The sequence below is a fragment of the Osmerus mordax genome, chromosome 7 (assembly GCF_038355195.1).
Source record: "Osmerus mordax isolate fOsmMor3 chromosome 7, fOsmMor3.pri, whole genome shotgun sequence".
Lineage (NCBI taxonomy): Eukaryota > Metazoa > Chordata > Actinopteri > Osmeriformes > Osmeridae > Osmerus > Osmerus mordax.
The window spans coordinates 11084678-11112472 of record NC_090056.1 but is presented as its reverse complement, the minus strand read 5'-3'; the positions used below and the strand labels follow the sequence as shown (position 1 = coordinate 11112472).

General features: G+C 46.7%; 2 protein-coding genes across 6 annotated transcripts; both read right to left on the bottom strand.

Moving 5' to 3' along the window:
* Positions 1–85: 85 nt before the first annotated feature.
* Positions 86–24015, bottom strand: bmp7b (bone morphogenetic protein 7b). 3 transcript variants are annotated; one of them, XM_067239324.1, is made up of 7 exons: positions 23354–24015; positions 5957–6149; positions 4732–4880; positions 3492–3695; positions 2053–2129; positions 1742–1852; positions 86–1648 (listed from the first exon to the last, which is right to left on the bottom strand). In XM_067239324.1, exons 1-7 carry the CDS (start codon positions 23751–23753, stop codon positions 1499–1501), a joined length of 1284 nt encoding a protein of 427 aa, XP_067095425.1. In that variant the 5' UTR covers positions 23754–24015; the 3' UTR covers positions 86–1498. The 3 variants fall into 3 exon arrangements, with proteins under 3 accessions (XP_067095425.1, XP_067095424.1, XP_067095426.1); XM_067239323.1 differs by having other exon boundaries at positions 5957–6204; positions 23376–24015; XM_067239325.1 differs by lacking the exons at positions 86–1648; positions 1742–1852 and adding an exon at positions 1860–1955 and having other exon boundaries at positions 5957–6204; positions 23376–24015.
* On the bottom strand, positions 15453–19165 carry LOC136945479 (putative nuclease HARBI1). Of its 3 annotated transcripts, XM_067239321.1 has the most exons (13): positions 18791–19165; positions 18439–18509; positions 18175–18351; positions 18023–18084; positions 17854–17940; positions 17725–17766; positions 17483–17656; positions 17385–17403; positions 16990–17038; positions 16715–16884; positions 16530–16645; positions 16322–16433; positions 15453–16227 (listed from the first exon to the last, which is right to left on the bottom strand). In XM_067239321.1, exons 1-13 carry the CDS (start codon positions 18946–18948, stop codon positions 15857–15859), a joined length of 1608 nt encoding a protein of 535 aa, XP_067095422.1. In that variant the 5' UTR covers positions 18949–19165; the 3' UTR covers positions 15453–15856. The 3 variants fall into 3 exon arrangements, with proteins under 3 accessions (XP_067095422.1, XP_067095420.1, XP_067095421.1); XM_067239319.1 differs by having other exon boundaries at positions 16715–17038; XM_067239320.1 differs by having other exon boundaries at positions 16530–16621; positions 16715–17038.
* Positions 24016–27795: the final 3780 nt, after the last annotated feature.

Genomic DNA, 27795 nt, shown 5'->3' with positions numbered 1-27795 from the left:
CATTGACCTTTTCCATTTCCACCAGTTCAGGTAAGCAGACTGGTAGCTCTTTGTTCATACAGACAACAGCCGTAGTCAGAGTTGCTTTACTCCAGTTTTATTGTAGCAGTTGTGCAGTAAAACACTAAGGAGAGTGAAGGAGAAACTGCATTGGCACACAGTGCCAGTGTCCCCAGCTCGAAATAAATATTCCTCTTAAATAGGACAGAGACATAGGGCAGACTGGACAGCATTTGAGGGTACACCTGGAGATCCTACTATGACTTGAAACAGAATATCTCTCTGTTTTTCTCTTTCGTTCGGTCTTTCCCTCGCTCTTCCTCTTAGTTGCCAATTCCACTGAAAACCGATATCCAATCGGTATTATTGCTCTGTGTCATTTGATTGTAAAAAGAGACACTTAACTTGAATTATAAAGAGAGTCCTATAAACGAGCTAGATGGAAATTCACTGTTTTTGAATCAACAACAACATAGCTTTGTGGAGCCTAGTCTCTGTTCTAAGGTTCCGTCATTTATTGCCACTCAGAAGCCTTAGCATCACTGTTCCGACACACAAGGTCCCCTACAGCTTCAGGATTTTGACGCGTCAGGTCCACCCAAACCCTAACCTCCTGCATCATGATATAACGCTAAAGGATGCCCAAGAAGCGTCACAATAGGACGAGTGATGAGATCACTTTACTTTATCCATCTGAGTCAAGTAGAAGCGTGTGTATAAAACAGGGTGTGTGCTCCAGCAGGCAGGGCCCCGTCTGGGCTGGGGTGGTTCCCATGACAGCATAGCCTGCTGCTCCACACAGCCGAGGGATTTACCACCTCCACCGTGTAGAGAAAACATGACAGAAAAAGAGAGAGGAGGAGGAGGAGAGAAGGGGAGCGTGAGAGCGAGTTTGTATGTGACGATTATTATTCCTCAGTAGACCTTTCTATGGTGCCAAAGTGTTTTATCTTTTGAATCTGATGAAAACATTTGTGTCTCCAAGCCTCTGTATGTTTGAGTAACACATGGTAAAATGGCTGTAAAACATAGACAGTAAAGTACAAGGGTTTACACTGCCCTAACCTTAACACTCCCAAGAAATAAATACACTTCTGTCTTTGTTTAAAAACTATTTACACAGTATTGTACATGAAAGTTCTCAGATAAAAACCTCCCAAATCTAGGCCGGTCAGTCATAGAAAAAGCATTAAAAAATAACATCTACATTAATACAAATCACATTAACTACAATAAACACATACACATAAAAATAACAAAGGATTGTTGACTGTGGATAACTATACAATCACTGTTTTAATGTCTTATATACACAGTAGAAAGCACAGGATGAGTGTATCTGTGTGTGCGTGTATGCACGTGAATGTGCGTGTATGTCTGCATGTGTATGTGTGATTGTCCCGTGTGTGTGTGTGTGTGTGTGTGATTGTCCCGTGTGTGTGTGTGTGGTTGTGTGTCGTGTGCGTGTGTGTGCATGAGGGCGGGTCATGGTGTGGCCCTAGTGGCAGCCGCAGGCTCGGACCACCATGTTGCGGTATTTCTTGAGGATGACGTTGGAGCTGTCGTCGAAGTACAGCACGGAGATGGCATGCAGCTGGGTGGGCGCGCAGCAGGGCTTGGGCACCGTCTCCGGGTTGATAAAGTGGACCTGTGCCAGGGGGACAGGGAGGTGTGGAGGTCACACATTTCTGGTGGGAGGCCCTCATGACAAAACTGGATTGGTCACGTCCTCACTACTTACGAGTGTTTGCACGATGGCGTGGTTGGTGGCGTTCATGTAGGAGTTGAGAGGGAAGGCACATTCGCCCTCGCAGTAGTACGCCGCATAGCCCTCTGGAGCGATGATCCAGTCCTGGCGACACAGACACAGAGATGTGCGGTTAGCCGTGCGTCATCGTGGAACCCAGCGTAGGAATCAAAAGAGCGTAGTGGGAGGTATGGAGGGGGAAGACAATCTGGAGTGGGTAGGTGAAAAAAAGAAGAGCGATGAGAGGAAGAGGAAAGAGGAGAGGAGGTGGGGGTGTGGAGGAATGTGTGGGATGCGCTCCGTACCTGCCACCCCAGGTCTCGGAAGCTGACATACAGATCATGTTTCTTACACGCCTGCTTCTGATCAGCACTGCTGTTCTCTGAGGGAGGGAGAGAAAGAAAGAGGAAGATTATATTATTGACACAATTGCATACCGTACTACATTCAGGATATGCGTTTTTTTCTTTCACTTTTATGTCTCATCAACAGGACATCTGGACAGACAGATTCAGTTCAGCAGACCCTGACAGACTGACTGACAGACAGACAGACCCAGCAAAAACACACCCAAACAAACAGAGACGGCCACCAGGCCAGATACAAACAGAGGTCAGTCTAGTGATCCACAGTCCTAACATCTGAACAGAGATCAGAGCAGAAGGCTGTTGAGTTGGATGATCCACAGTCCTAACATCTGAACAGAGATCAGAGCAGAAGGCTGTTGAGTTGGATAATCCACAGTCCTAACATCTGAACAGAGATCAGAGCAGAAGGCTGTTGAGTTGGATGATCCACAGTCCTAACATCTGAACAGAGATCAGAGCAGAAGGCTGTTGAGTTGGATGATCCACAGTCCTAACATCTGAACAGAGATCAGAGCAGAAGGCTGTTGAGTTGGATGATCCACAGTCCTAACATCTGAACAGAGATCAGAGCAGAAGGCTGTTGAGTTGGATGATCCACAGGTCAGGACGCTCAGAGGGTTGGAAGTCCTACTGTCCAAAACAGATGGAGTTTTCCAAAGATTTACCAATGTTTTCCCTTCACTCTCCCAGACTTCTGCTTCTCTCACTCTCTGACTATTACTGCCTCTCCTCTCCGCTCCTCTCCTCACATCTCCTCTCTGCTCTGCCCCAGACCCGCAGGGGGTTCTGTGCAAGATTGCTTGTGCTGGTCGGTCCAATTGGAAGTGATCAGAGATGACTGCTTCTCATCAGTTATTTAACAGAGACCATCCAGCCCTCCACACAGGCCCTGCGAGCAGAGGTGTTCTGGTCTGGCCCGGTCCAGCTTGGTCCGGCCCGCCCTCCCCACACTACAGATGTGCTCTGTCCCCCACCCCCCTCCATGCAGAGCTCTTGGCCCTGGGCCTGCTGTAATGGTGGTGTAAATAAACAGGATGGCGGAGGGTTATTTGAAGCGAAGGCATTATGGTCCCGTGTTCCAGCGCTCTGTATAAACTCAACTCTCTCGCACCTCCGACCCACAGACCTAGCCAACACATGCTCTGGTAGCCTTTCCCTCGGCACCAAAACAAAGGCATTCTCTGGGTGATTTGTGTGTGTGTGTTGGCTGTAACCCTGTCGATATGTGGAGATTGTTTGTAAGGAGTCTAAAGTCATCCAGAGCGGCTCAGTAAGGGATTGGACTCACGTCACCACTAAAAAACACACAACATCCATACTTATAACACGCCCGCGCACACATACACACACCTGTGTCCCAGACACAGCCCCCTCACCTGCGATGTTGGCCACTCTGAGAGCCTCCTGCTGGCCCTTGGCCCCTTTAGAGCGGTTGGGGTTCCGCTGTTTGGCGCCCCCTGCTGAGCGGATGCTGCGCAGGTGCACCTCCGTGGCTTTGAAGAAGGCCACCATGAAGGGCTGTTTATTCTGGGGCCCGCTGCGCCCAATAAGCCCTGCCGTCCGGGGGTTCACACTCTCACCTACAGGGGGAGACAAAGATACGGGTATCAGACATGGGATCTCTTGGCTCTTTGTTTACCATCTTGTTTTCTGGGTGTGTGTATGCATGTGTGCTTCTGTGAGACAGAAAGGGAGGGAGGCGTGGGGGATTTTGAGGGATGGAGAAAATAAGATTAAGGGTTATTTAATGTGTGTGTATCTGAACGTGTGTGGCCCTTCTGTCAGGCCTGATAAGAACTATGTCTTTGGTGTCTCCTTGTTATTCAGTGGATGTTTTCCCAAATGAGGTTTTCCTTTTTGAATTCCTTTCCCTTACTCTCATGCTCTCTCCTCCGTCTAAATGTCAAACATGAATGTGTTGCCGGACATCAAAGTGTATCTGTGTTGTACTGTATAGTCTGTCCTTACGCACAGGAATGTTCCTCTGATCAGCCGAGGTAAACCAAGGCTGCCTGTCGCCGCTGGCAACGGGACGTCCCACGCACCTCTCTGCACATGCTCGCCAAAAAACATCCTCCCACATACACCTTCACCCCACCACCAACTCACACACACATACACAAGCACACCGACACACCACCCTATTCAACATGAAAGAGAGTGTGTCTGTTCTTGCGAACATGTAAGATCTTGCTGTCCTCTGTGATAAGAGTCTATCACACAGTGGGCTGTTGTTAATATTGTTGATGTTTTCACTCAGCAGCTTCCTGATACTAACTCCTCCACAACATGATGTCATATTACTGTAATCATAGGAAAGCTAGCTTGGGAAGGATTCTTTGCGGGCTACAGGATGAGGGTCTGGCAGCTTTCAGAGAGTTGATCTTCTATGCTGTTTCTACCAGTGTAGAGGACCATGTCCTCTACATCACAATCACAAGCACATGTTTAATAGTGCCACTTCCACTGTCCCTGATCCAATTCCGACCTCTCTGGGTCAGAGCGTTCTGTCTGGATTCTAAATGAAGTGAGTGGTTCTGTTTGTGGTTGTGGCTGAGCTGGTTCTGCTTGTGGCTGAGGTGGTTCTAGTTCTGGTTCTGGATGAAGTCTACCTACCGTGGATGCTCTCCAAAGCCAGCTGTAGACCCAGGTTCCTCCCTGGGTTCAGGACCCAGTGGTTACTGGTCACCGTCACGTCAAACACCAACCAGCCTTCCTCTGCTGCCCAGATAACCCTGGAGTCCAGCAGCAATAGGTCTGACTCCCTTCACAAAACACACATACACACATATATAAAGACATGTACACACCAAAATCCACACGCATGCTGTAAATGAATATAGATGTAGTATTTAAAAACAATGGGCTAATAATCCACAATGACACAGCAATAAAACACCATGATAGGATGAGGTACAGTATATTGAGTGGTGAGGTGTAAAGTGGAGCAGCAAAATGAGCGGAGGAAGTTAGAGCTGAAAAGAGAGAAAGAGAAAGGGAGGGAAAGAGAGAGAGAGAGAGAGAGAGAGAGAGAGAGAGAGAGAGAGAGAGAGAGAGAGAGAGAGAGAGAGAGAGAGAGAGAGAGAGAGAGGGAAGCAGGGGAGGAGGGGGCTCCAGATGGCACGGCCCAGGGGAACACTTCATTTCCTTAATTGACAATAATGGCTTTATAAACGACTGCTCTATTCATACACTACACACAGTTCATCACCAGCAGGAATTCAGAAGAGAGGGAAGGGGAAAGGGAGAGTGAGACAGAATACTGACAAAACTAGAGGGAAAATGTTTTCCTTTAAATTCTCATCCAACTATGAATCCTTGTTCTAAAGTGGGACATGTTCTCATCTCCTCCTATCTGATATTCTATCCCTCCGTCGGCATGTATACCTCCATCTATCCCAGGGCTGATAGAGTGTCATAGAGCTCTGGGCTCATTCATGTACCTCAGCAGCAGTCTGGCACATGGATAAATGACCGTGTTGTTCCCCCTGGACCTGGGAGGGCAACAGAACCCTGCAAGAGGGGGCAGGGGGGAGGGGGCAGGGGGAGGGGGGAGGGGGGAGGGGGCAGGGGGAGGGGGGAGGGGGCAGGGGGAGAGGGCAGAGATGGGACAGGGGGGCAAGAAGAGTAGGAGGGCAGGGGGAAGCAAGGCATGGGCCATTCCTCAGTGGGGCTCACACACCTTCCTGTGGGCTCAGACAGTCCACACAAGGGAAAGCAGCACACTCACTCCACGCATTGTGGAAACTTCCAGAAAGCAATTAAGAGACTACCGTTTGGACAGGTTAAATTCATGCATATATATACGCCAACACACACATACACAAACACACCCGCTCACCTGTCGAAATGCTCCTCCAGAACCTGGTAGACACTGATGAGGAAGGTTTCATTGTCAAAGCGCTCGTGGATGAAGTCTTTGTATATCCGGAACTCTGCAGCTGTGACCGCCTCCCCCTCGGGGATCCGTGATAGGTCAAAACGGAATTCTCGATGGTGTCGTCTCACGGGGAGGAACTCCTTATCGTGCTCCACTGGAATACAGAAACACACACACACACCCCAGACACAATGAACATCGGGCATGATCTGAAACACACACATCAGACAGAGTGTCAGTCGTTATCTGAAACACACACGCAACATACTCAATTAGATCAGACACCACACAGTGTGCCAAAAGGTGACGCTCAGAAATACGTTTCTGGGTGGAAAGAGCCTTGAAACGTGTCTGTGCTGAGACTGGGCCACAGCTTGAATGCAATGGGAGACAGTGTCCGGTCCACATGGAACCCATCTACGTGTGCTGAGTGGTACATGTGCTCCCCCATGATTGAGACATCCATCTCCAACAGGCTAGAGTAGGGCAGAGATATCATGTGGAGCCGTGATAGAGAGATGCACACTCCCTGTGACAGCTTTACGAGAGGCCTTTCTTCTCCCTCTTCCCCTCTGATCCCTGGAGAGTCATCTCCTCTGCCCCTCATCTGGATCTCATGAGGGGGGCCGGCAAGGGGTGGGGGGGGACTCCGCTGTTTCAGTTAGCCCCCCGACCCTCGTGACCCCCTGACCCCGACCCCTCTTAGTGTCCCAGCAGGCAGCCCCAGAGAGCAGACAGTCCCAGGGCAGTCCCCTCCATGCCCTGTCTATCAATATCTCCCTGTCCTATCAATCACCTCCTCCTTCTCCGCCAGTCAACCCACTCACTTCCCCACATCCTGAGACCCCCCACCACTCAGACAAACACACATACCCACACACACATACCCACACACACATACCCAAACACACACGTTGCAAAACCTATAAACTTGCATCTGATCCCTGCTACATATCCTGTTTCATTTACAGCCCATTTGTAGTGAGTGCCTTTGAGGACATCTGCGATGACTGGCTTCCTGGCGATCTACCACACAACAGACACAGACCCTGTCTGTCCCTCAGCTGTTGCCAATATACTGCCAGGTGACCCATGGACTGAGGGGGGAGCCAGAGAAGACCCTCTGACAACCCCACCCCCTCACTGTGGGACATGGCCCTGCTACTCAACAGCTCTTTATGAGCACTCCTCGGAACTCTGCACAGCATGGACAGAACAGCAAGGACTGCTGTTGCCCAGGCTCAGGCCTCCAACCTCTCTCCTCTCTATCTCTCTCTCTCTGCTTTTCTCTCTATCTCTCTCTGCCTCTCTCTCTCACACACACTCACATTCTCTTTACATCATACATGAAAGAGCAGGTGTAATGTTATATGTAACCGGGATTAGAAACACAGAACCAACTCTCTCTCTCTCTCTCTCTCTCTTTCTCTCTCTCTCTCTCTCTCTCTCTCTGTCTCTGTCTCTGTCTCTGCCTGTCTCTCTCTCTGTCTCTGCCTCTCTCTCTGTCTCTCTCTCTCTCACACACACACTCACATTCTCTTTACATCATACATGAAAGAGCAGGTGTACTGTTATATGTACCCAGGATTAGAAACACACAACCAAGCACATAACCAACTCTCCTCCTCTCTCTCTCTGCCTCTCTCTCTCTCTCTCTCTCTCTCTGTCTCTCTCTCTCTTCTACTTACTCTTTTGCTTTTATCAGCACAAACTGCTTTTATCTTTCCCTTCCCTTCCCGCCATCCTCTCCTGTCACCATCGAACATGCTTGCCGACTGTGTGTGTTGCACAAAGGCAGCACTGTCTGATTAGGCAGTGCAGGGTAAAGGCATGGATCTAATTTCTCTGGAATAGACCACAGCTCAGTTGGCCATTAGTAAGGCTGGCTTTAGGGTCCCATTGTCCTGGTTCTCCCATAAGGACTCACACACTCCTATATACCAGCACACACTGGCCTAGGACTGCTCTCTACTCACTCTCAGTCATAGGGTAAACAGGAAACCATGGAAACCATTGTATACTGTGCATCTCAGGCAATAGGAAGCCCAGGTCTGGCCCTGAACCACTTGGAATCTCCACCCCATCCACACCTGTGCCAGGATTCATCAATGGGGACTTTCATGGTGCCCTCGCCCCCACCAAGCCATCCTTCACAAGGTCACACTGACTGCACACATTCTACTGCTGGTGAAGAGCTTCAGCACAGCTTTCAGTGCTGCAACACCTGCTCACGGGCAGAACAGGGGAGCGGGGGAGGGCTGTCCAGTCAAAAGGGCATTGGCGTGTACATGACTAGTATTTGGCTAGGTGGGCCAATATGGAACAAAGGGAGTTCTATCGTTCAGGGCTTCTCTATAAATGGAGATGTTACTGTGTGCCCAGGCCTCCACCTCTCCCCTGGCAGACTGGCACAGACCCAGACAGCGCAGCAGCTAAAGAGCTTTTCCATCTCCCTCCCGTGTCTGACGGGGGTGTCGTCTGTCTCCTGACACACCACAGCATAAACACAGCCAAGCTCTCAGCCCTGTTAAGGACAGACAGGCTGAGCACCCAGCCCCATTGGGTACATCTAAGGTCTTTCTGTGACCAAGACTGAACCTATTCAAGTGTACAGCAGTTTCATGTTGTTTACCATGCAATGAGTTGACCTCTTGGCCTGTGCCCTTTAAATGGACTGTATATGGTGCAGTGCCATGACATTAATAGGGACTCTCTGAACTCTCAATTCACACAAACAGATCTGTCTGTTTGTGTAAATCTGTCTCAGACAGGTTGGCTTAAATACACACATACACATGCAGAGGAAACCCTTCCTCTCTCGTACTGTGTGAATATGACTAAACAACACAAATGAGCTTAAACAAGGAAGAGATTCTTTTTGGGGGAATCCCTACAACCTGATTCTCAAACTCTGTCTTCCTCTCTCCTTAATCCCCTGTACCCCTGCTCTGGGGCTCACTGGTCCCACCAGAGAACGCTCCCTCCTCCTGTGGCCCAGAGCAGGTGAACTCCCTCTGGGGACAAAGCCAGAACTGTTCCCTTGGTCTCAGATTAGCTGTCCACCCATCCACTGGAAAAGCCCTTTACCTGTTCTTCTGACAACATCTGGATGCTTCTGTGAAACTCCCACAGTTACCCTTTCTTTCCCCGCTTTCTAAACCATCTGTGCCCTTGTGCAGTCTCTACTTCACTCTTTCCTCCTCTTTCTATTTCCCAGAGAATAAAAACAGCCCCAGCATGCTGCTAACTCATCAACCCCCCGCCCATCTCTCTCTTCACCCTCTCTCTTTCTCAGTCTATGTCGCTCTCTGCCTCCCTCCCTCCCTCCCTCTCTGCCTCCATGGTAATTACAGTAGTATGGCAGTCATTAGATGTGAGGCAGAGGAGCCGTTAAAGCCAAGCGGGCACATTTATGACTTCCTTTGGGAGGAAGTGAGTGGCCATCGTCCCACCTGTGTTAAACAAACATGCACACAAACATGCACACATGCACACAAACTCAGAAACACACACCTACAGACACAGAAATGTGCACATAACAACCCAGTCAACTCACTGGTTCTGAATCAGTTATACACTGTCCATTAGCGCACTGGTGTTAGAAATGTCACACACTCTTCGAGATGCATATAAAACAACACACACACAAACACACTCAAGTAAACTATATTTATTCCAGGTGTTCCTTCAGGCACATTGGAAGGACACAGCGTACACCCATAACACAGATGTAGGCCTGTAGCTTTTATCAAGATGCTGAATGTGGTTATGGATATTTGAACCACCTCGTTGGCTATTGAAGTCCCACACATGTACAGACCACAGTAGAGATGCAGTGATGTGAGTTTGCATGCAGGCTTGCATCCCACCTGGCAAACAGAAGTCAACCATGACCCTATTTACAGCAACCACTCCAAACCCAGTCCATGAAGGAAGCCATGAGTTAGGACTGAGACAGACCCACCCACACTCAGACTGGGCTGCATCTGCCCTTTACCCGTCTCTCACCCGCCTTTCCTCTCCTTCCCCTCCTCGTTCTCTCCTCCCCCTCTCCCCCCCTCTACCCCGCCGAGCCAGTGGACCTCAAACACTTCTCCGACACCTCGGCCTCCGGAGCAACAGCAGACAGAACTGACGGCTCACATTAGGACAAGTGTCTGTCCAGCCCCCTCACACCTCACAGCCCTGGCTGCCCTCTGCCCGCGTGCTTCCGCCACCCTGCAGGGGGGGACACTCAAGCCCCCTAACCCCTCCTCGTAAGACAACCGTTCCTCCACAACCCCACCCCTCCCCCTTTTCCCCCTTCCTTAAGCCAAGATGTTGGGAAGGTGAGAGAGGGAGAGAGAGAGTGCGATAAGACCTGGAGCCAGTCTAACCAGGCCAGAGTCAGGGTTAACAAGGAGATTATGATGCCTCGTAAGAGTCATGCCTCAGCTTCTTATCACACACACTCTGACCTGCAGAGTGCTAACTGGAGCACAACAATTATCTCATCCTTTTTTTTTCTTTCGCTTTTTCCACTTTTTCAAAGCACCATTTCTTCTTTTCCATTTTTGCTTTAGTAAAACATCGTCCTCTAGAGGACTTTTTGCAGACACTTCAGAATACCAGCCAACAATGTTTTCAACATGGCACAAAGAACATGTGTCACTTTTTCCATAAACCCCAGAGAAAGAGAGATAAATAGAAAGTACGAAAGAAAGAAAGAAAGAAAGAAAGAAAGAAAGAAAGAAAGAAAGAAAGAAAGAAAGAAAGAAAGAAAAAAAGAAAGAAAGAAAGAAAGAGTGAGAGAGATGACGATTGATCAAGATGTTTATCCTATAAAGAGGAAAGTGGGTTATATCTCCCGGGTAACGGGTGACTACCCGCAGTAGAGTGATTACCACGTTAGGAAACATCCTGCCCACTGGCGACTACTGATGACATCATGCCTCTGCAATGTATTTACACTGCTGCAACACATGACAGCAATGGCTCCTAGGGAATGGGCCCCTGCTATAACTTACCGAACTCTTAAAAGCCATTAACTCACCAGTGTGGGTGTGTGTGTGTGTGTGTGTGTGTGTGTGTGTGTATGTGTATGTGTATGTGTATGTGTGTGTTTTAATAAGACTATGCCATATGTGTGTGTGTGAAGGAAGTAGCTCCAGTACTCAGACATCAGAGAGGAGAGGGAGAGTGCCGTGTGTTTGGTCTGTGGTGACCCGTCTCTCCTTAGTGCTGCAGTCAGAGGAGAGACCATAAACATGAGAGCAGGGTTCCACCTCACGCTCCACTGGACGTTATGGAGGTGTACTTCCCCTCTGAACCCCAGATTTACTGAGCATCCACAGGCTGGCCCTGGAGGAATGTGTCTGACTCAGGGTACACCCTCCCTGGCATCTCCCGCCAGCCCAGCTGCCTCTCACACTGCTGGGCCAGCTGCAGCCACCTTGTGCTCTTGGAGGGCCGGAGGACACAGCTTCAGGAACGTGTGATGCCAGGCCGCCAGCTAGCCTATTAAGTAAACAGGGAACAGAGAAGGGGAGCCTGGCAGATGGTCTGAACTGCAAGATGTAACTCAGAGCTCCGTGGTGTCCATACCCAGTGTTCTGAGAGAAGCAGCATGACGACACCCAGAGAGGCTGTAGTTATCAGATCTGTCTGTTGATGCCACAGTAACCATCCTTCCCTCCTCTCAGCCGGGGGGATACAGCTCACAGAGACAGAGAACCACAGCCCTTCGTTTTCCCCGTCGCTTTTCTCTCTTCCCCCCTTTTTATGTTCTTTCATTTTGCGGCTGCAGCAACCACACCCTTCTCCTCAACCAGCCAAGCCGCCTCTTATTATATACCCCAGGAGACTTCACATGTAACACACACACATAACACACACACATAACACAGACACACATACATATAACACACATGCATACAGATACACACACAAGCAGTGTGCGCATTAGAGACACAGGCAGGAGAAATCCCAGTGTCGGTGTAAACATTTTTATAGTTTGCCCCAAAACCCTTGGCGGCATCCAATGCACACATGACGGCACTTTGGCACCCTCATTTTAAGAGCTTGTTGTTTATTTAGTTTAATTACAACCATTCCTTTTCAAATAAATAAAATATAGTTGTGAAGGATGTGGTGTAACACCCAGGCTATAGCTGTTGGCGTTCCTTAAATAAACGGAAAACTGCCACATCAAATTCATATTTCACACTAAATTGATACTATATTTCAGCACTCGTCATAAAAACACTTGGTAACAGTTGTAGCATGGCTTTTACAAGCTTTGATTTGGCTGATGGAGCCTGTTCAGGAATCTGTTTGACATTACTGTCTTCCGCAAACGCAATCTTCAACTAGGAACACCAACATACAACATGTGAAGCAGCTGGTCACAGGGTAGGGTAGGTTTTTCACTGTAAAAGTATTCTCCTCTCCACTCCCCTCAATTCATCTCCTCTCCACTCCTTTCGTCTCCTTTCCTCCCCTCTCCTCCCCTTTCCTTCTCCTTCTCCCCTCTCTAGTTAAGGGCCTCAGTACAAAGCAGCCACAGAGTTGTGTTTGTTTGTTTTCCCAGCAGAGCTGAAGGTCCCAGGGTCTCTGGCTCAGCTCTGGCCCACATCTGGGCCCTTTCTCTGGGGCACACTATGTTGCATGCTGCCCTCCATCATGGAAGTCAAGAAAACAGGTCTCTCTCTTTCTCATGTTACCTGTTGCAGTTTCTGTTACAGAAGTATTTACTCCACTACTCTGAGACTACTTTGAGATACTGGAGCATGTCAAATGTTTTACTGCCCAGACTACAGAGTAGCTGGGTGTGAATCACTCCTCACCTTATCTATCTCTTGCTTTCATAAGCTCCCAATTCTCCCAACACTCGGAATTTAGGATTCATTTCACTCTCTCTCTCTCTCTCTCTCTCTCTCTCTCTCTCTTTCTCTCTCTCTCCACCCATCAGGCCATATTCTGCAGTGTTTACATGCCATCCCAGGGGTGACTTATGTCAGAGTGACTCCTATGGTGAATATGACCCAGGCTAAGACAGAGGCATGATTAGAAAGAGTCTCCCTGGCTGAACATTCCTGGCCTTGAGTGTGCACCGTCCGTCATCTCGGCACAGCCAGAACACCCGCCACTGCCTTCCTACATCTGGGCCTTTTGACAACTCGCCACATCGTCAAGTCCCACCCGCAGCCTGTTTCATCATCGCTCACAGCAAGTGTCTCAGCATGTCCGAGAGAGAGAAGGAGACTAGGAACATCCAGATGTCTGGAGCTTTTCAGGTGATTACACGAGGAATGAAATACCAAAGGAATGTGATTCTTTGACCTTTATATCGCGGGCAATCTTATTTTTCTGATGTTCTTTGTACTTGCTCTCTAAACCACAACCTAGAGTCTAGCATTAGGGAAGGTAGCAGCAACATGACTGTAATTACCAAAGTGCAACAGTGGCTACCTGAAGCTACTGTTACATTCCTTTGCCCTGGTTCACTCTCTGACCAGCGCATGTAGGCCATAAAACATGCACTCTCTGACACTAATTAGCTTCAGAACATTCTTTCTGTGCAAACAAAGTTTGTGTGCTTGTCCATGTGAGTGTGTGTGCACATGTGTATGTGTTTACGTGCATTGTTTAGTAAATCCAAAGGGAGTGTGTTACAAAGTGATCACATAAATCAGTCGGTAGGAGAGGAAGCAACACCTCACAGAGTCAGTCAAGGGCAGGCGGAGAGAGGCCTGCTGGTGTCACTGCTGGTGTCACTGCTGGTGTCTATGTTTGGTAAGCCAGTGTGAGGCTGGTCTCAGTGTGGTGGGACTGAGGCAAGGCAAGGAGGCTGGGGTAGAAGTGAGCAGGACAGGGATGGGGGTGGGGTGAGGTAGGGGTTCTGCTGGATTGTGAAGAGATAGAGTTACTCTGCACAGCTGCTTTGGCCTGCAGACAGAGAGAAACATCTGTATTAACCTCAGTCCCACTGAGGACAGGAATGCAAGGAGAGAGAGAGAGAGAGAGAGAGAGAGAGAGAGAGAGAGAGAGAGAGAAAGATAGAAAGAGAGAGAGAGAGAGAGAGAGAGAGAGAGAGAGAGAGAGAGAGAGAGAGAGAGAGAGAGAGAGAGAGAGAGAGAGAGAGAGAGAGAGAGAGAGAGAGAGAGAGATTATCTGATGTGCTTGTGAATTGTCTTGGATATTTTCACTAACATCGTCCCATCTACGCCACAGCCATCCACACACAAACACACGCACACACATAGACACTACCAACAGCTGTCCTACACCAAGCAGCCTGGTCTCTATGCAATCCACCCCTAGATACCAATAATCAAACCTTAAGACTTTTAAATGTGATTAAATACAGGGCTTTGCCATGACCACAGTGCAACTTTACCATGACTGTAACATGACGTAAGTGCTTCCGAGCATGCAGGTGGGAGCTTGGAATGACACAATACGGTCTGACTGCCAAACCCTCTAATAAATCCAAATAAATTTGCCAATTAGAACTCTTTTTTTTTTCCTCCAGACCCCTTATTATTACTATTAACACCCACCATAAAGTGGAGTGAATTGGCTGCCAGCTCTGTGCCACCTCCCATGGGCACGACTTAGGGTGTAGGGGTGGCAGGGGGCCAGGTGGTGCCCTGCCGTGTTACCATAGAAACCCCTGCCCTAATTACCTGTTGTTGTTGTTGTTGGTGAGTCACCATCCCAGTTTACCACCTGGCAGACTCTGACTAAGATCAGGGGCCTGTTGCACAAAACTAGGATAAGGGATTAAGCCAGGATATCTTGGTGATCCTGGCTCAATTGATCCGTAATCCGGTTGCACTAAAGATGGATAGGGGGCAGGAGGATATGTTATGGTATAAATTACCATGGAGATTTATTCTGTGGAGCTAGCCTGCTCCAGACCAGGCTAAATTCCAGGATCTATTTAATCTCATCCCTAATGTCAGTCAGCAGTCACCACAAATGGAAACCAATAGTTATTTCACTGCTCACTATACATTGTTATCACATATAACTAGACCCACTGTCATTATTTAAACGTTTGTGATCATTAATTTCAATGATTTTGGATAAAAAATGATTTTTAGATGATGTTGCTATCATTAGATAATTTACAGTTTCCCATAGACTATAAGGCTATATATAAAATGATAGAATATTAGGGCCACAGAGGGGAAAAAAACACAAGTCATAATATTGTAACCAGTTGTTTTAAAGGAGGACAGTTGTTAAAATGACAGATGTGGGGCATTTCGTGAAATTGTACTTCAGTATGGTTTCATAAACAAAGACATGCTGATGTGCCAGAATATTAAGTATCACATTGTCATAAGTATCAAAACTGTAAAAACAATATGTAGCTTTTCTGCAGAAAGAACCAGCCTCATAAATTTATGACTTTATCCTTTTTCTTCAGTGTGGCCCTAGTACTCTGTCATATAAACAAATACACATTCCATATGAATATAAAAACACAATGTGTAACATTATGTTCCTTTATTGAATAAGGACAAAACAAAGCAGGTAAACCATCAGCTCCTTTCGAAACTGAAGTCACAGTGACTCTACAAGATGGAAAGCACAGAATCCAAGCATATTATACAAAATGATACATACACATTCAAAGGTCTGTATATAACACACCCTGCATGTCTGCACACTAAAATAAATGCAGGACAAATCCATACACATCAACTGAACAGACAAATGAATGGATGCAGTAGCCTCCCTGCAGCCTTGTATTACACACAGTATACCGCACAAACATCATAAGAGGCCAAATTCGTAAAAAAACGAACCCAAAAAAACCCAAATTCCTCTGCCACCGCAGGACATATTTAACCAAAATTGAAAGCACACATACTAACTAAAATAATTCAACACATATTGGTCCCTCAGCAGCCGACCACTGTCGTCATCAGGGAAGATTGCCGGATTGTCCCAGTCCATGGCTGGTGGCACTCTGGGGGCCCTCTCCTTCCTCAGGCAGGCCACATTGTGGAGGACAGCACAAGCCACAGTAATATCACATGCCCTAACAGGGCTGACCCTTAATTTGTGAAGGCAGTGAAAGCGTGCCTTCAGGAGGCCAAAGGTCATTTCAACTCTGGCCCTGGTCCTGGCATGGGCATGGTTGTAGGCCTGCTGTGCTTCCTGGGGGTCTGTGAAAGGTGTCAGGAGAAAAGGCTGGCAGCCATACCCCCTGTCTCCCAGCAACACACCAGAGAATTCACCTGTCAACACAAAATCTCATCATTACTACCTCATAAACACAGTGATATTCTTGACACAGCCATGATGGTTATAAATAGGGGTTGTGTGGCTTACCTTGTGATAGGCACTGATAGATTTCAGAGGCCCGAAAGATTCTGGAGTCATGGACTGAGCCAGGCCATTTTGCCACAACATTGCTGATCACACAGTCAGCATTGCAGACCATCTGAAATCATAAGATGAGGAATATTACACCAATCAATGCACATCACTGGCAATGCAGAGTGTTCGTCAATGGACAATATCAAAAAGTTATGTTCACCTGAACATTAATGCTGTGAAAGGATTTCCTATTCACAAAATCGGCCTCATGGGCACCTGAGGGGGCTTTTATCCTTATGTGTGTGCAGTCCACTGCACCAATGACATTGGGGAAACCTGTCACACAAAGTAATGAGTATCCTACTATGTGTTAACAGTTGTCCTGTAATTTGTAGATCCTCTTACCTGCAATCCTATAGAACTCCTCTTTGATGTCACAGAGTCTTCTGTGGCCAGGGAAGGAGATGAAGACATCTGCTAATGCTTTGATAGCCAGACACACACTCCTTATTGTGCGGCAAATTGTGGCCTTGTTCAGCTGTTCTGCATCCCCCACTGAGTACAGGAAGGCTCCACTAGCAAAAAAGCGCAAGGCCACACAAACCATTTGCTCCACACTCAGTGCATGGCTCCGTGCAGTGCGGTGCTTAATCCTGGGACCCAGTAGTCTGCATAGATACCTGATGCCATCTGCAGAAAACCTGTATCTTTCATATAGATGGTCATCAGGGAAGGCCAGTGGGTCCAACCGGTCCCTGAAGACCCTTTCTCGCCTGAAGGCTCTCCTCAGCACAAGTGCTTCTTCATCCACCACATCTCGCACGAATGGGCATGCCATTGTCAGAGCAGAAAGGAACACACAATTTTGGGCCTTCATATAGGCTAGTGGCCACACCTGGTGCTGGGGGGGTGGGCAAAAGAGGGCGATGCCTTATAACGATGACTTGGTTGTACTGATTGCTGGGAAAATAAAAAAAACCTTAGAAAGATGCCACCGTCCTGTGTGCTCACAATAAGAGCTCATATGTCATGGCTCACTTGACTTTACGAGAATATACCTAATTTTTATTTTCAGCTGTGTCATCTTCTTGGAGCTGGGGGAGGAAAGAAAAATAATGATTAATACATTTGTGTTACAGTTAGCATACAGTGTACATTGAAGGCATATCTCACCTCCCTCTCAAGTTTTTTTATTTCAAGGTCCAGTTTCCTAATTGTCCTCTTTTTTATTTCGGACTCCAGTGCAAGATTTTCCATCTTTTTCTTCTTGTACTGAATGTCTATGTCTGCCAGTTCTATTTGGCGCCGGAGGTGGTTGCCATACAACTTTCTGATAGCTTGTGAGCTCTGTGAACACAATACAATTAGCGCAGCTGGAATTTGGCAGGATGTGGTGTCCTTTTATTAATACGCACTATGTTGCCAGGCTGGTTTTCCCACTGTATAGCATCTGGGTCCTGTAAAAGAAATTAGATTTTTTGATTTTGATGAGGACTCCTCACCATTGTAGAGTAAATAGTACTTTCACAGTCTTAACATGATACCTCATGCCTTCTGGAATCCAGAGAGATGGTCTCCTCCTCATCATCGTCTCCATCATGTGCTGTTGCTGCTGCACTGGGGCCTTCACCCTATCACATTTAATCGGATTCATATTGAAGCTAGTAGACAAGACATGCCAGGCCTACAGTATGCCTTTGATGGAGTACTCACTGGATCAGCATCGTCTGGTGCTTGTGCTGGTGGCTCTAACAGGAACACAGTGCTGCCAGACACTGCAAGGCAATAGGTAAACCAAAGTCAGACAGTCCAAATTGATTCAATATGAATGTGGTTGTATCCCATGTAGAGATGGAAGGACATACCTTGAATGAAGCGGGTGGCATCTTGGGAGGAACCTATGCTCGTCTCTTTCCCCCCAGGGATCCCCTCTAAGACGGGCCTGCCTTTATTTAGCTCCAAGGCCATGTCCTCTGCTGGGGTAAGGTCAGCCTTTGGTGACCCACCACCCGTGCCTTGTCTGTGGGTATTCTTTTTCACTGCTAAAACAGTACAGACAATGTGTGAGCAGGCACCTTCTGGGTACAATATATGCTTGTGCTTTGTTAAATATTAGTCAGGGACCATACCATTCTGCAGAATGTTCTTGTATTTGATTTTGACCTGCTGCCATGTCCGTTTTGGCCCGTTCATGTTTAATCTACACACACACACACATATTTAATGGAGTCACACTGCAAAAAATTACTTGGTATTTTTGTCTTGTTTTCAGTAAAAATATCAAAAAATTTATCATAGCTTTATACAGTGTGATGGAGTTACTTTACACAATTTCACTCATATCTGCAGTGCATTTCAATAAAAAATTTAACCGTTTCATAATTACAGTACAACTGCATTTTTGGAGATGTGAATTAAATATTTGAATTGTAATTGTGATGTTTCAGCGGAGCGGTGAGTATGTAATTGTGCACTACTTACGCATTCAGGCGGTCTGCAATACTTTGCCACGCTTTTTCTCTTTGCTTTATCACTGTGGCGGTGTTGCCTTTCTTCTTAATTATATCTTTTACCTCCTCGTATGCCTCCATGAGGATTTGTGCTTCCGACGGGGAAAAGTACGCGGCTCTAGTTGCCATGGTAAATCAGTTAATCTGTGATCTGTGGCGGGGTCTATTTGAGTGAGCCGTGAGCGCGCACCTATCCAGGATTGGTTTCACCTGGCTTAATGAATCCGTGTCTGCTCATCCTGGCTTGGTCTTTGTGCAACCAATTAAGCCTGGACGCACATGTTTTGGCTTCATTGAGCTCAGCTGAGTCATTTATCCCGGATGTCTTAATTCTACTTTTGTGCAACAGGCCCCAGCTATCCAATTTCCTTCACTACTCACAACCACGGGTCAAAGATGAGTTCAGCAGTGTAGCATACATCATTTATCACTGTTCCAATTTGTTTTGTTTTGAAATGTGTTGAACATATGTTGTGCAGTGATTTATTGGAAGGCAGAGATATTTCACATTTTATTCTAATATAATCCAGCAAGAATCCACATGCTTTGTTTTAAAAACTGTGTATTCAATTCCCCTCTCCACAGCATAAACAGTGAGAGAGTGGATTGTACATATATATACTGTACTCTTCATATTACCTTCATGTCGATTGTTCCCATGCTGACACAAGAAGAGGAGGGAAACCACAGAGAACTCTAGCTTTGTTTGTTTAAACATGTCCATCTAGTGAACTGTTGAACACATCTGGAGCACATTGACAGCAGCAGAACATTGGACAAATAAAATGCACTCCAGCAATGCATTGTTTTTTAAATAAGCTGACATTTGCTGACACGTGACAGTGTTCATGCCAAACTGGAGATTTGATTTTATGACGACCCCCCTTGGCGTCTCCCCGGTCAGAGTGGCTGACTTACAGCAGGACTATTACACACCCAGGGAGTCATCAGCCAGGCTCTGGTTACGCATATGCCAGAGAAAGAACAAGCATAGTTTCATGTATTTATTCACACAGCCTCTCTCTGTCTCTCTCTTCCACTCTCTCTAGCTTACTCTCTCTCACACACAATCCTCACAATGACCTCAGGCTAGGTTAATCCACGCAGGGTTGAATGCGAGCGAGGCGAAGGAGGAAGCTGTGACTAACACATCTGAAGATAACACATGAGAGTTAGACCTTACACCCGGAGGTGAGGAGAATATAGGCCGTAAAACCCTGACGCAGGTGATGCCAGTCTTTGTGTTCTTACGTGACAGATGCAAGTACTAAACGTGAAAGTCACCCTGCGGCCCTGTGATGCATGTGCATCACTGTGTGTGTGTGTGTGTGTGTGTGTGTGTGTGTGTGTGTGTGTGTGCGTGCGCGTAAAGGGACTTCTCACCACCAGTCCAGCCAAGCTCGGCCAAGCCAAGCAGCCCAGAGCGCTGGAAGCTGTGGTTTGTTGAAGGGGAAATGCCTTAATTCACTGTGGCTGAGGGCTAATACGCAAGGGACCACCAGGGACCATATCAAATAATTACCCAAAGGGGAGTGTGTGAGTGTGTGTGCGTGTGTGTTTGTGTGCTTGCATATGTGCATGTGCGTGTGTTTTTGGAAGAAATGGCGGAATGTCAATCATCCTGGCCATTATGGGCGACAACCCACAAGGTGGTTAGTTTTAAGCATGATCTTTCAATTACATTTTCCCTTTAAATATCCAAAGCTTTCCCTCATGCATCTCTCCGCTGTCCATTTTTCTTTCAGTGGGGAAATGCCCACACAGTCCAGTAATCAGCAGGGCAAACATGGAAGAACTGATGGCAAAGCTGACTGGCACTTTAAGAAGTCAAGAGTTTCAGCATTTTGGCGTGTTGTCTTTACATGTTCAGCACACACCCAAGGCCGGGGGCGACCCATGTTGCGTGTAGAGGTGTACATTCTGCGTGTATGCCGTAAGCCATTTACACAGCTGGGCTTTTAACTGAGGTTACTCAGACAGAGGACGTCCCTGACCCAGGGGTCTGTCCCCTAGTCCACACCCCAACCACCTTACTCTGGAGACCACTGCCCCCTGTCCCACAAGCCACACCCCACCCACCCTACACTGAAGATGAATGCCCTGAGATACAGCTATATTGACAACACAGCCAGCGAAATACATCACACCAGCCCCCCAAAAATTTGCATAGAATTGAATTTGGTTCTGAATCATGCCATGGACTACACTACAGACAATATTCAAGTGGAGGATAGTGTCTCACTGTGGCAGGCATGAACTGCACAAAGACTTGGTCAGTAAACTGTGAATATGACACTTACAGCCATGTTCCCCTCCCTTATGCTTCTAAAACTTCTAAATCAAGGTCATGCAGAACAACACCTCCCCCCTCTTACCAGCATGTTGAAGGGCATATTAGTAAAATTGGACACACTGCTGTTGCCATAATATATAAATCTGCCAAATGTATATAAAGAACACTGGAATCCAAGCCACTGCTAAGCAGTTATTTTCTCAAAAAATGTACCTTGGAAATAGCCTTGGTGGTGAGGTACCTAACTTCTGAGGGGAAATAAAGAACTTTCTGGTCTCTACGAATATATAGCATATCAGTAGCTCCCCTTGCCCCCTCTACTCCTTACCCACACACATCCTCCAACCTTTCTCCTTCTCTCTCACGTAAAGGTTATTTCATCTGCATATCATCAGGTGGATTAGATCAAGACAGGCTTATATATGATGGTATCACATGAGACTCAGCAAGAGCATTCACAAAGGACCCATTGATAGACGGAACACACGTCAGACGGCGGTGACATCACAAAGACAAACGTTCACTTTATACCCAAATGAGTGACACCGATAATTTGATATATGGTGAGATGGATGCAGTGTGCCATGAAGGAAGTTCAGCATGTGAGTGGGAAGATGGCCCTCGGTTACCAGGCCACAGTTCCTCATGCTCACTGGAGAGTGGAAGTGACTCTGGACAAGAATGCCAACATGACTTTTATTAGAGCTTCACTCACATGCCGCTAGTTACATAAAAAACATTGCAACCTCCTGCCAAAAGGTCTCCATTTCACAAGAGGGACTCAGTTATGATTTCTTTTTTTTCTCATACAAAAAATCAAAATATTCTTTCAAGCTGAGGTGAAACTTTGTTATGAGAAGTTATGTCTGCCTAAAAGATCAGAGATTTACACAAGAAGGGAGACAAAGTTTAAAAACAGTCTCCCTTTTTCTACTCCCTGCCTCTCTTCGTTGTGACTCTTTCCTTGCCTTCTGCAACACTGACCTTGGTCTGGGACGCAAAGGAGAGGTCCTTGACTGAGCAAGCTTTTGCGGTCAAATCCATCTGTGTCACAGCCTGTCAAAAATAGTCACAATGCAGCAGCTCCCACTGTAATTATACGGTGCACCGGAGAAACGAGTGTCACCTCCCTCTCTTCTGCCAAGTTACTCCAACAATTATCTCTCCAGGATTCATCCAACACTCCCAAAACCTCCATATGGACCCCTCTCAATTCACTTATATTCTGTTGGTTAGCTAAACTTAGTCAAACTCTTACTATTGAGCAAGTTGTAAAGTGTCTGTGTTGGTGCCGATACTTCTATAAAAAAACATTTATCCGTTCAAATAAATCTCAACTGCTGGTCCTGAGACACATAACTGCTATGATTGCATCAGTTTTGACAAACTGACTTGTCGTGGTGTATTTATCTTGCCATAAATCCCTGAATGCTTGCTAATGTTGTGATAATGTGGACTAAAGTTCTGGTCATTGCTGACAGTTATAGTACTTTGAAGATAGAGCAGGCCTGAGAGATTACAGTAACACAAACCGATTAGATAAAGAGAGTAGTTATGAACAGCTACACAAATCCACCAGACAACTGAAAGTAAATGGTGTACAGTACTTGTATAGCAATAGAGAGAGGAATGACAAGTAATACAATCCTCTATAAGGCTTTAGGAACATCCAACCTTTCAGAAAGTTAATGTCTTAATCCATTGCCAGGCACCTGACGATGACTCAAGAAGGCATAACTGTTCAGACCAAAATGTACTTTGAATGTGTTCCTTTGTTGCCACACATTTTCAAGATAGTGCAATTGATGTTGAAATGACTGCAGGTAACATTTCCAACAGACTGGCCACCTCAACACCAGCACTTTGTAGGCCTACGGATGTTAAAAACACAGGGACCAGGTACACATGGGACATACAGACAGGTATGGAACACTCACTCCTAGATTCTTAGCTAATTAACATATCAAAGATTAATTTCCTTTCATGCAATATGTGCCAAAACTGATGTGATGTATAAACAAGGGCACTAGAAGGACAAAGTCAAACCAACAAAAAATAAAAAAAAGAATTAGGAATGAAATCGAACTATAGAACTGTAAAAACAAAACAAAACACTACATTATAAATAGGGTCTACTCACATAAAAACATTTAACAATTGCCTTCCATTATCTATTCAACTGAAGCCACTTTTGCTAGGAAAGCATAGCCAAAAGTACAAGAAAACAAGTAACACACTTACCTAAATTGACAAAGCTCATTACCATGTCTGCGTCGTTAAGGAAGTTGTTGTCTTGCAAGGTGGCAATCGGTGGCCCCTGGGTGGTAAAGACGGGCTTGTAGGGGTAGGAGTACCCGTCCTCTTCTCCCTCCGTAGACATGGCATTGTACAGGTCCAGCATGAACATTGGGGCAGCGTTGTGTTTCCCATGGAGATGGGGTCGCGGCCGGTGTGGTAGCCCTAGGATCGAAAGGATCTCCCGTTGCATCTCCCGGCGTTCCTGGCTCTTCAGACGACGGTGGATAAAACTAGAATGGACTTCGTTGTCCAGAGTAAAGTTCGTAAAGACTGAGTCCGCAAGGACGCAATAGCCCCATACGAGTAACAAAACTGGAGCGCGTCTATCCAAAGCTGAGACCATTTTCGATGCCGTGCGTAATTACGCTAAGTTCTCTTACAGAGACTTAAAACAAGGATATTGAACTTAGCAATAGGTTTGTTCAATACCTAGATCAGATACTGACCCTCATGTTGAGGGAAGAATTCCCGATTGGAGCATCAAATCAGCTAAAACGTCCACTCTTATTCTTGTCTTGAGATCTGGTATGCACAACTTTGGTCTATTTCACATCTATCTAAACCAACCAATAATAGCCTTACAGTGTTAGCACATTGTCTGAGTCACGCGTAAACTTCGAGGTTGACAAGACGTGTCTCAGCGAGTGCGATGTCTGAGTTCCACGAACAAGTTATGAGGAGGCGCTATATGCTGGGAGGAGCGGGAGAGAATTGTGAACCACAGCGCAACAGCGTGTGTTTGTGTGTGCGTGAGTAAGATAGAGAGAGAGAGAGAGAGAGAGAGAGAGAGAGAGAGAGAGAGAGAGAGAGAGAGAGAGAGAGAGAGAGAGAGAGAGAGAGAGAGAGAGAGAGAGAGAGAGAGAAAAGAGAGAAAAGAGAGAAAAGAGAGAAAAGAGAGAAAAGAGAGAAAAGAGAGAAAAGAGAGAGATGGTGGGTGAGTAGGGATGGAGCTTTGTCGATTTTTTCCTGCTATCTATATTATTGCCTCATAAATTAACATGGGAGTCCCTCGCGATAGAAACGGTTTCAGTGATAATACACCTGCGGCTAAAAATACCTTTCTGCGGGAATGTCTGCGTGCCCATTACAATAGCAACCTCATATTACTGTCTACGATGATTACATCCCGCTTTTTCCAGCGGAAATGTTTTGATAAGCCTCAATATCTATTGAAGGCGTAGAGTTCAAAACCAGAGTTGTCTTAAGATTCAAAAAGCTTACTTTACGTCAATTCAATTTCTGTGAGGGTTTGCTTACCCATCTGGGAGTGCGCAACAGGTGCATGTTTAAAGGTACTATGTTATGAATTAACCTTTATAACTGAAATGTTTGGATGTACTGCAGGGTTGGAGCAGGTTAGTAGATATGCAGCAGTCCATCTGCCCTAGCTATACATGCCCTTACTTATGGACTCTGAAGCCTCCCATGCCCTTTGTGTGAGTACTGAGCAGGCCCTGCTCCTTGGGACAGGAAGTTGGTAACGACAGCCCCGATGCTCAGACAGAGAGCAGGCTCAAAGGGAGGGGTGCAGATGTTTGGCAGCTGTTTCACCCCTCCATCTGCCCCCCTGGCCCCAGCACCTCTTAAACACCACACTTTAATGGAACGTTCCTGACCCTCTCGTGCGCTCTGCGCTTTCCTATGCTGGGAGAGGGATTTTGGATGGGATTTTCACTGTTAATGACCACTTTATGTGGCGAGAGCTCCTCCTCGTTGTGGAATGGTAAACTTTTAGATTCACAGAGAGACTCTTTTTTTACTGGCTCAGTAGTTGAGATGTTTTAGGACCACAGCATGCCAGGTAATTTTATGACAGTCAAATTAGACTTCAATGGCAGAGTTTGGGAATTGGGTGGACAGTTCAAGATTCTGAGCTATAATTGCAAGGAAGGGAAGGGAGGGGGAAGACAGCATGAGCTTGTGGTAAACGAAACTCCCCTCCCTGTCCATTTAATGTGGTGTTCTTTATTTTGAAACAGACCTACTCCATTTTTTTCAGATTACAATGCAATGCGGTTTGCCTCAAAGCCTGCATTTCTTGACACCACTCATTTGGTGTATCCGCCAGTCACTATATTGCTATTAAATCGCCTTTCAGCGGTAGCCTGTAACATATAAACACTGCTATCCGGTCTCTCAGATAGAATCAGCTAATGGCCGCAGGTGTTTACATTACAGCAGTTTCCGATAGAGGACATGAAAGGGACTTGGTTTCAGTTATAACCATGCTGCTCTCTAGCTGGATGTGAGAGCTAAGCCCCCCTTGCTCACCAGCCCCCCACTACCCCTGGCCTCAGTCAGTGCCCAGAGAGGGGCTGCCACTCTGGGGCAGGACAATAGGAACAGACCCCCCTTTGTTTGGGCCTCCAAGGCCCCAGTGACAGTAACAGTAAACAGTGGGCACAGGCTGAGGCCAAGCTGGGTGAGTTGCACTGAGCGGCCTTTGACCAAGGGAACTAAAGCAGAACAAGTCCTGTTTGAGCTCTCCGCTCACTCACTTTCAGATGCATATGTATAGACACACAAGCACATTAAGAAACATGCAGAAGACACTCAGGCACTTGCACACACCAACAGTGGCAATGACTTACCCTTTTACAGGGAACCACCTGCAGCCTTAAGCAAGAGTATTAACTGTCAAAATTGCACAGACAATGCTGAATGCCTGTTTGTTGTTTAGGGTATAGGTTAGCACTGACAGACCACGCTGTTGCTGTTGGGAATGAACAGACACATGTGCCAAGCAGCCCTAGGCAACAAACCTATTCAGTACAGAGATGGAAGACGACGTGATAACCTACTATCACGAGAACAGACAAAATGAAGATGACATTGAAGAGATGCTGTTACATGCAGTGCTTTAATCTACCCTATTAGATGTCCTTTCACCCCCCTCTCTTACCCAATTACAGTAGGAAGTCCTACTTCCATAGTGTATTTGGTGTTTATGCATCTTAAAAAACTCACCATTACTGCTTTTTGTCATTCAAGATTATCTGAATTATCTTATTACCTGAAATATGTCAACTTAACATACGCACACCAACATACTTACACACACACATACACACACATACCTCCCACTCTGATATTTGCCTGCCTGCCCAAACACACACATCACACCCCTTGGCTCTTCTGCAGGTTGGAGCATGATACCCGCCACTCAGACCACACAGCAGCCGTTTAAACACCCCTGAATCTGTCTCTGTCTCTCTCTCTCTCTCTCTCTCTCTCTCTCTCTCTCTCACACACACACACACACACACACGCACACACACACACACACACACACACACACACAGACTCACACCCTGTCTTCTCTCAAGTTCTCCTTTTCATCTCGCTTTTTTGGTGGAGGGTGATGTGGTGAGAGTTGGTGCGCTCTCCATCTGTCCCTCTCCCTCTCTCTTTAACAGCTCAGAGGAGGGGTCAGAGGTCGGATTAATATTTATTTCGCATGTTGTCTTGGAGAGCGGCGGGCGGTGCTCCTTTGAAGGCAGCGGGTGTGGGGGTGGGGTCGAGTCCAGCAACCCTGCAGAGGGTACAGTAAAATGTTCTTTCAGGGTAAACTGACCCTAAAATGAAGCAGTGCGGGGTTGGGGTGCAGGGAGAGGAGAGGGAGGGGGCACATTTTTGTCTCCCCCCGTCTGCCTGCCTGATCCGCCCTTGTCTACATTTTCGGCACAGCCCCACTCTGTGCACTGCACGATGTACCGGCCTGTTAAAACAGCCCGACCAGGTGGGGCTGAGCGATTGCAAATGTTCCCCTTCTGGTCTCTGACACTTTCAGGGGCCTCAGGAACATATGAGACACAGCTGTGAGACAGACGGAAAAGGAGCAAGAAAAAAGATGCATTAAACAGCTTTAAACTTCTGCCCTTTGTGTTTTCCATTCCCTCTGTGGATTTATAAATCTGTGCTTCGCATTTCCACAACACATGGAAGACTCAGACAAGTTATGAATAAGTCATAACTTGATCAGGTGATCATGATAGAATTTGGCATCCTGCAGTTGTATTTCTTTCTTCTGTCTTTCAGTACCTTATTTTCTGTATATCATGTATCTTTCTCACCCTGTCTTTCTGTCTGCCTGTCTATCTGCACAGAAACAAGCTACTTAAGAACACCCCAGCTGTCTGGCTCTGATTCATAGCACTCAGCAGCTCTGCAGACCCTGTTTAGGGATGTTGACAGACAGAGATAGGGTTTATTTAGGCCTCCCATAATGTGTGGCGTGGTAAGACTTATCCACAGCAGAATGTTATCACCCACTTACTTTGTCACTTGTGTCATCAGCTGAGAGTACTGGCCTGATGATATGCTGCTCTCCCACTCCACATAACACTCACCACTGGCCATACTGGGGTGGGAGGGGTTAATAATGG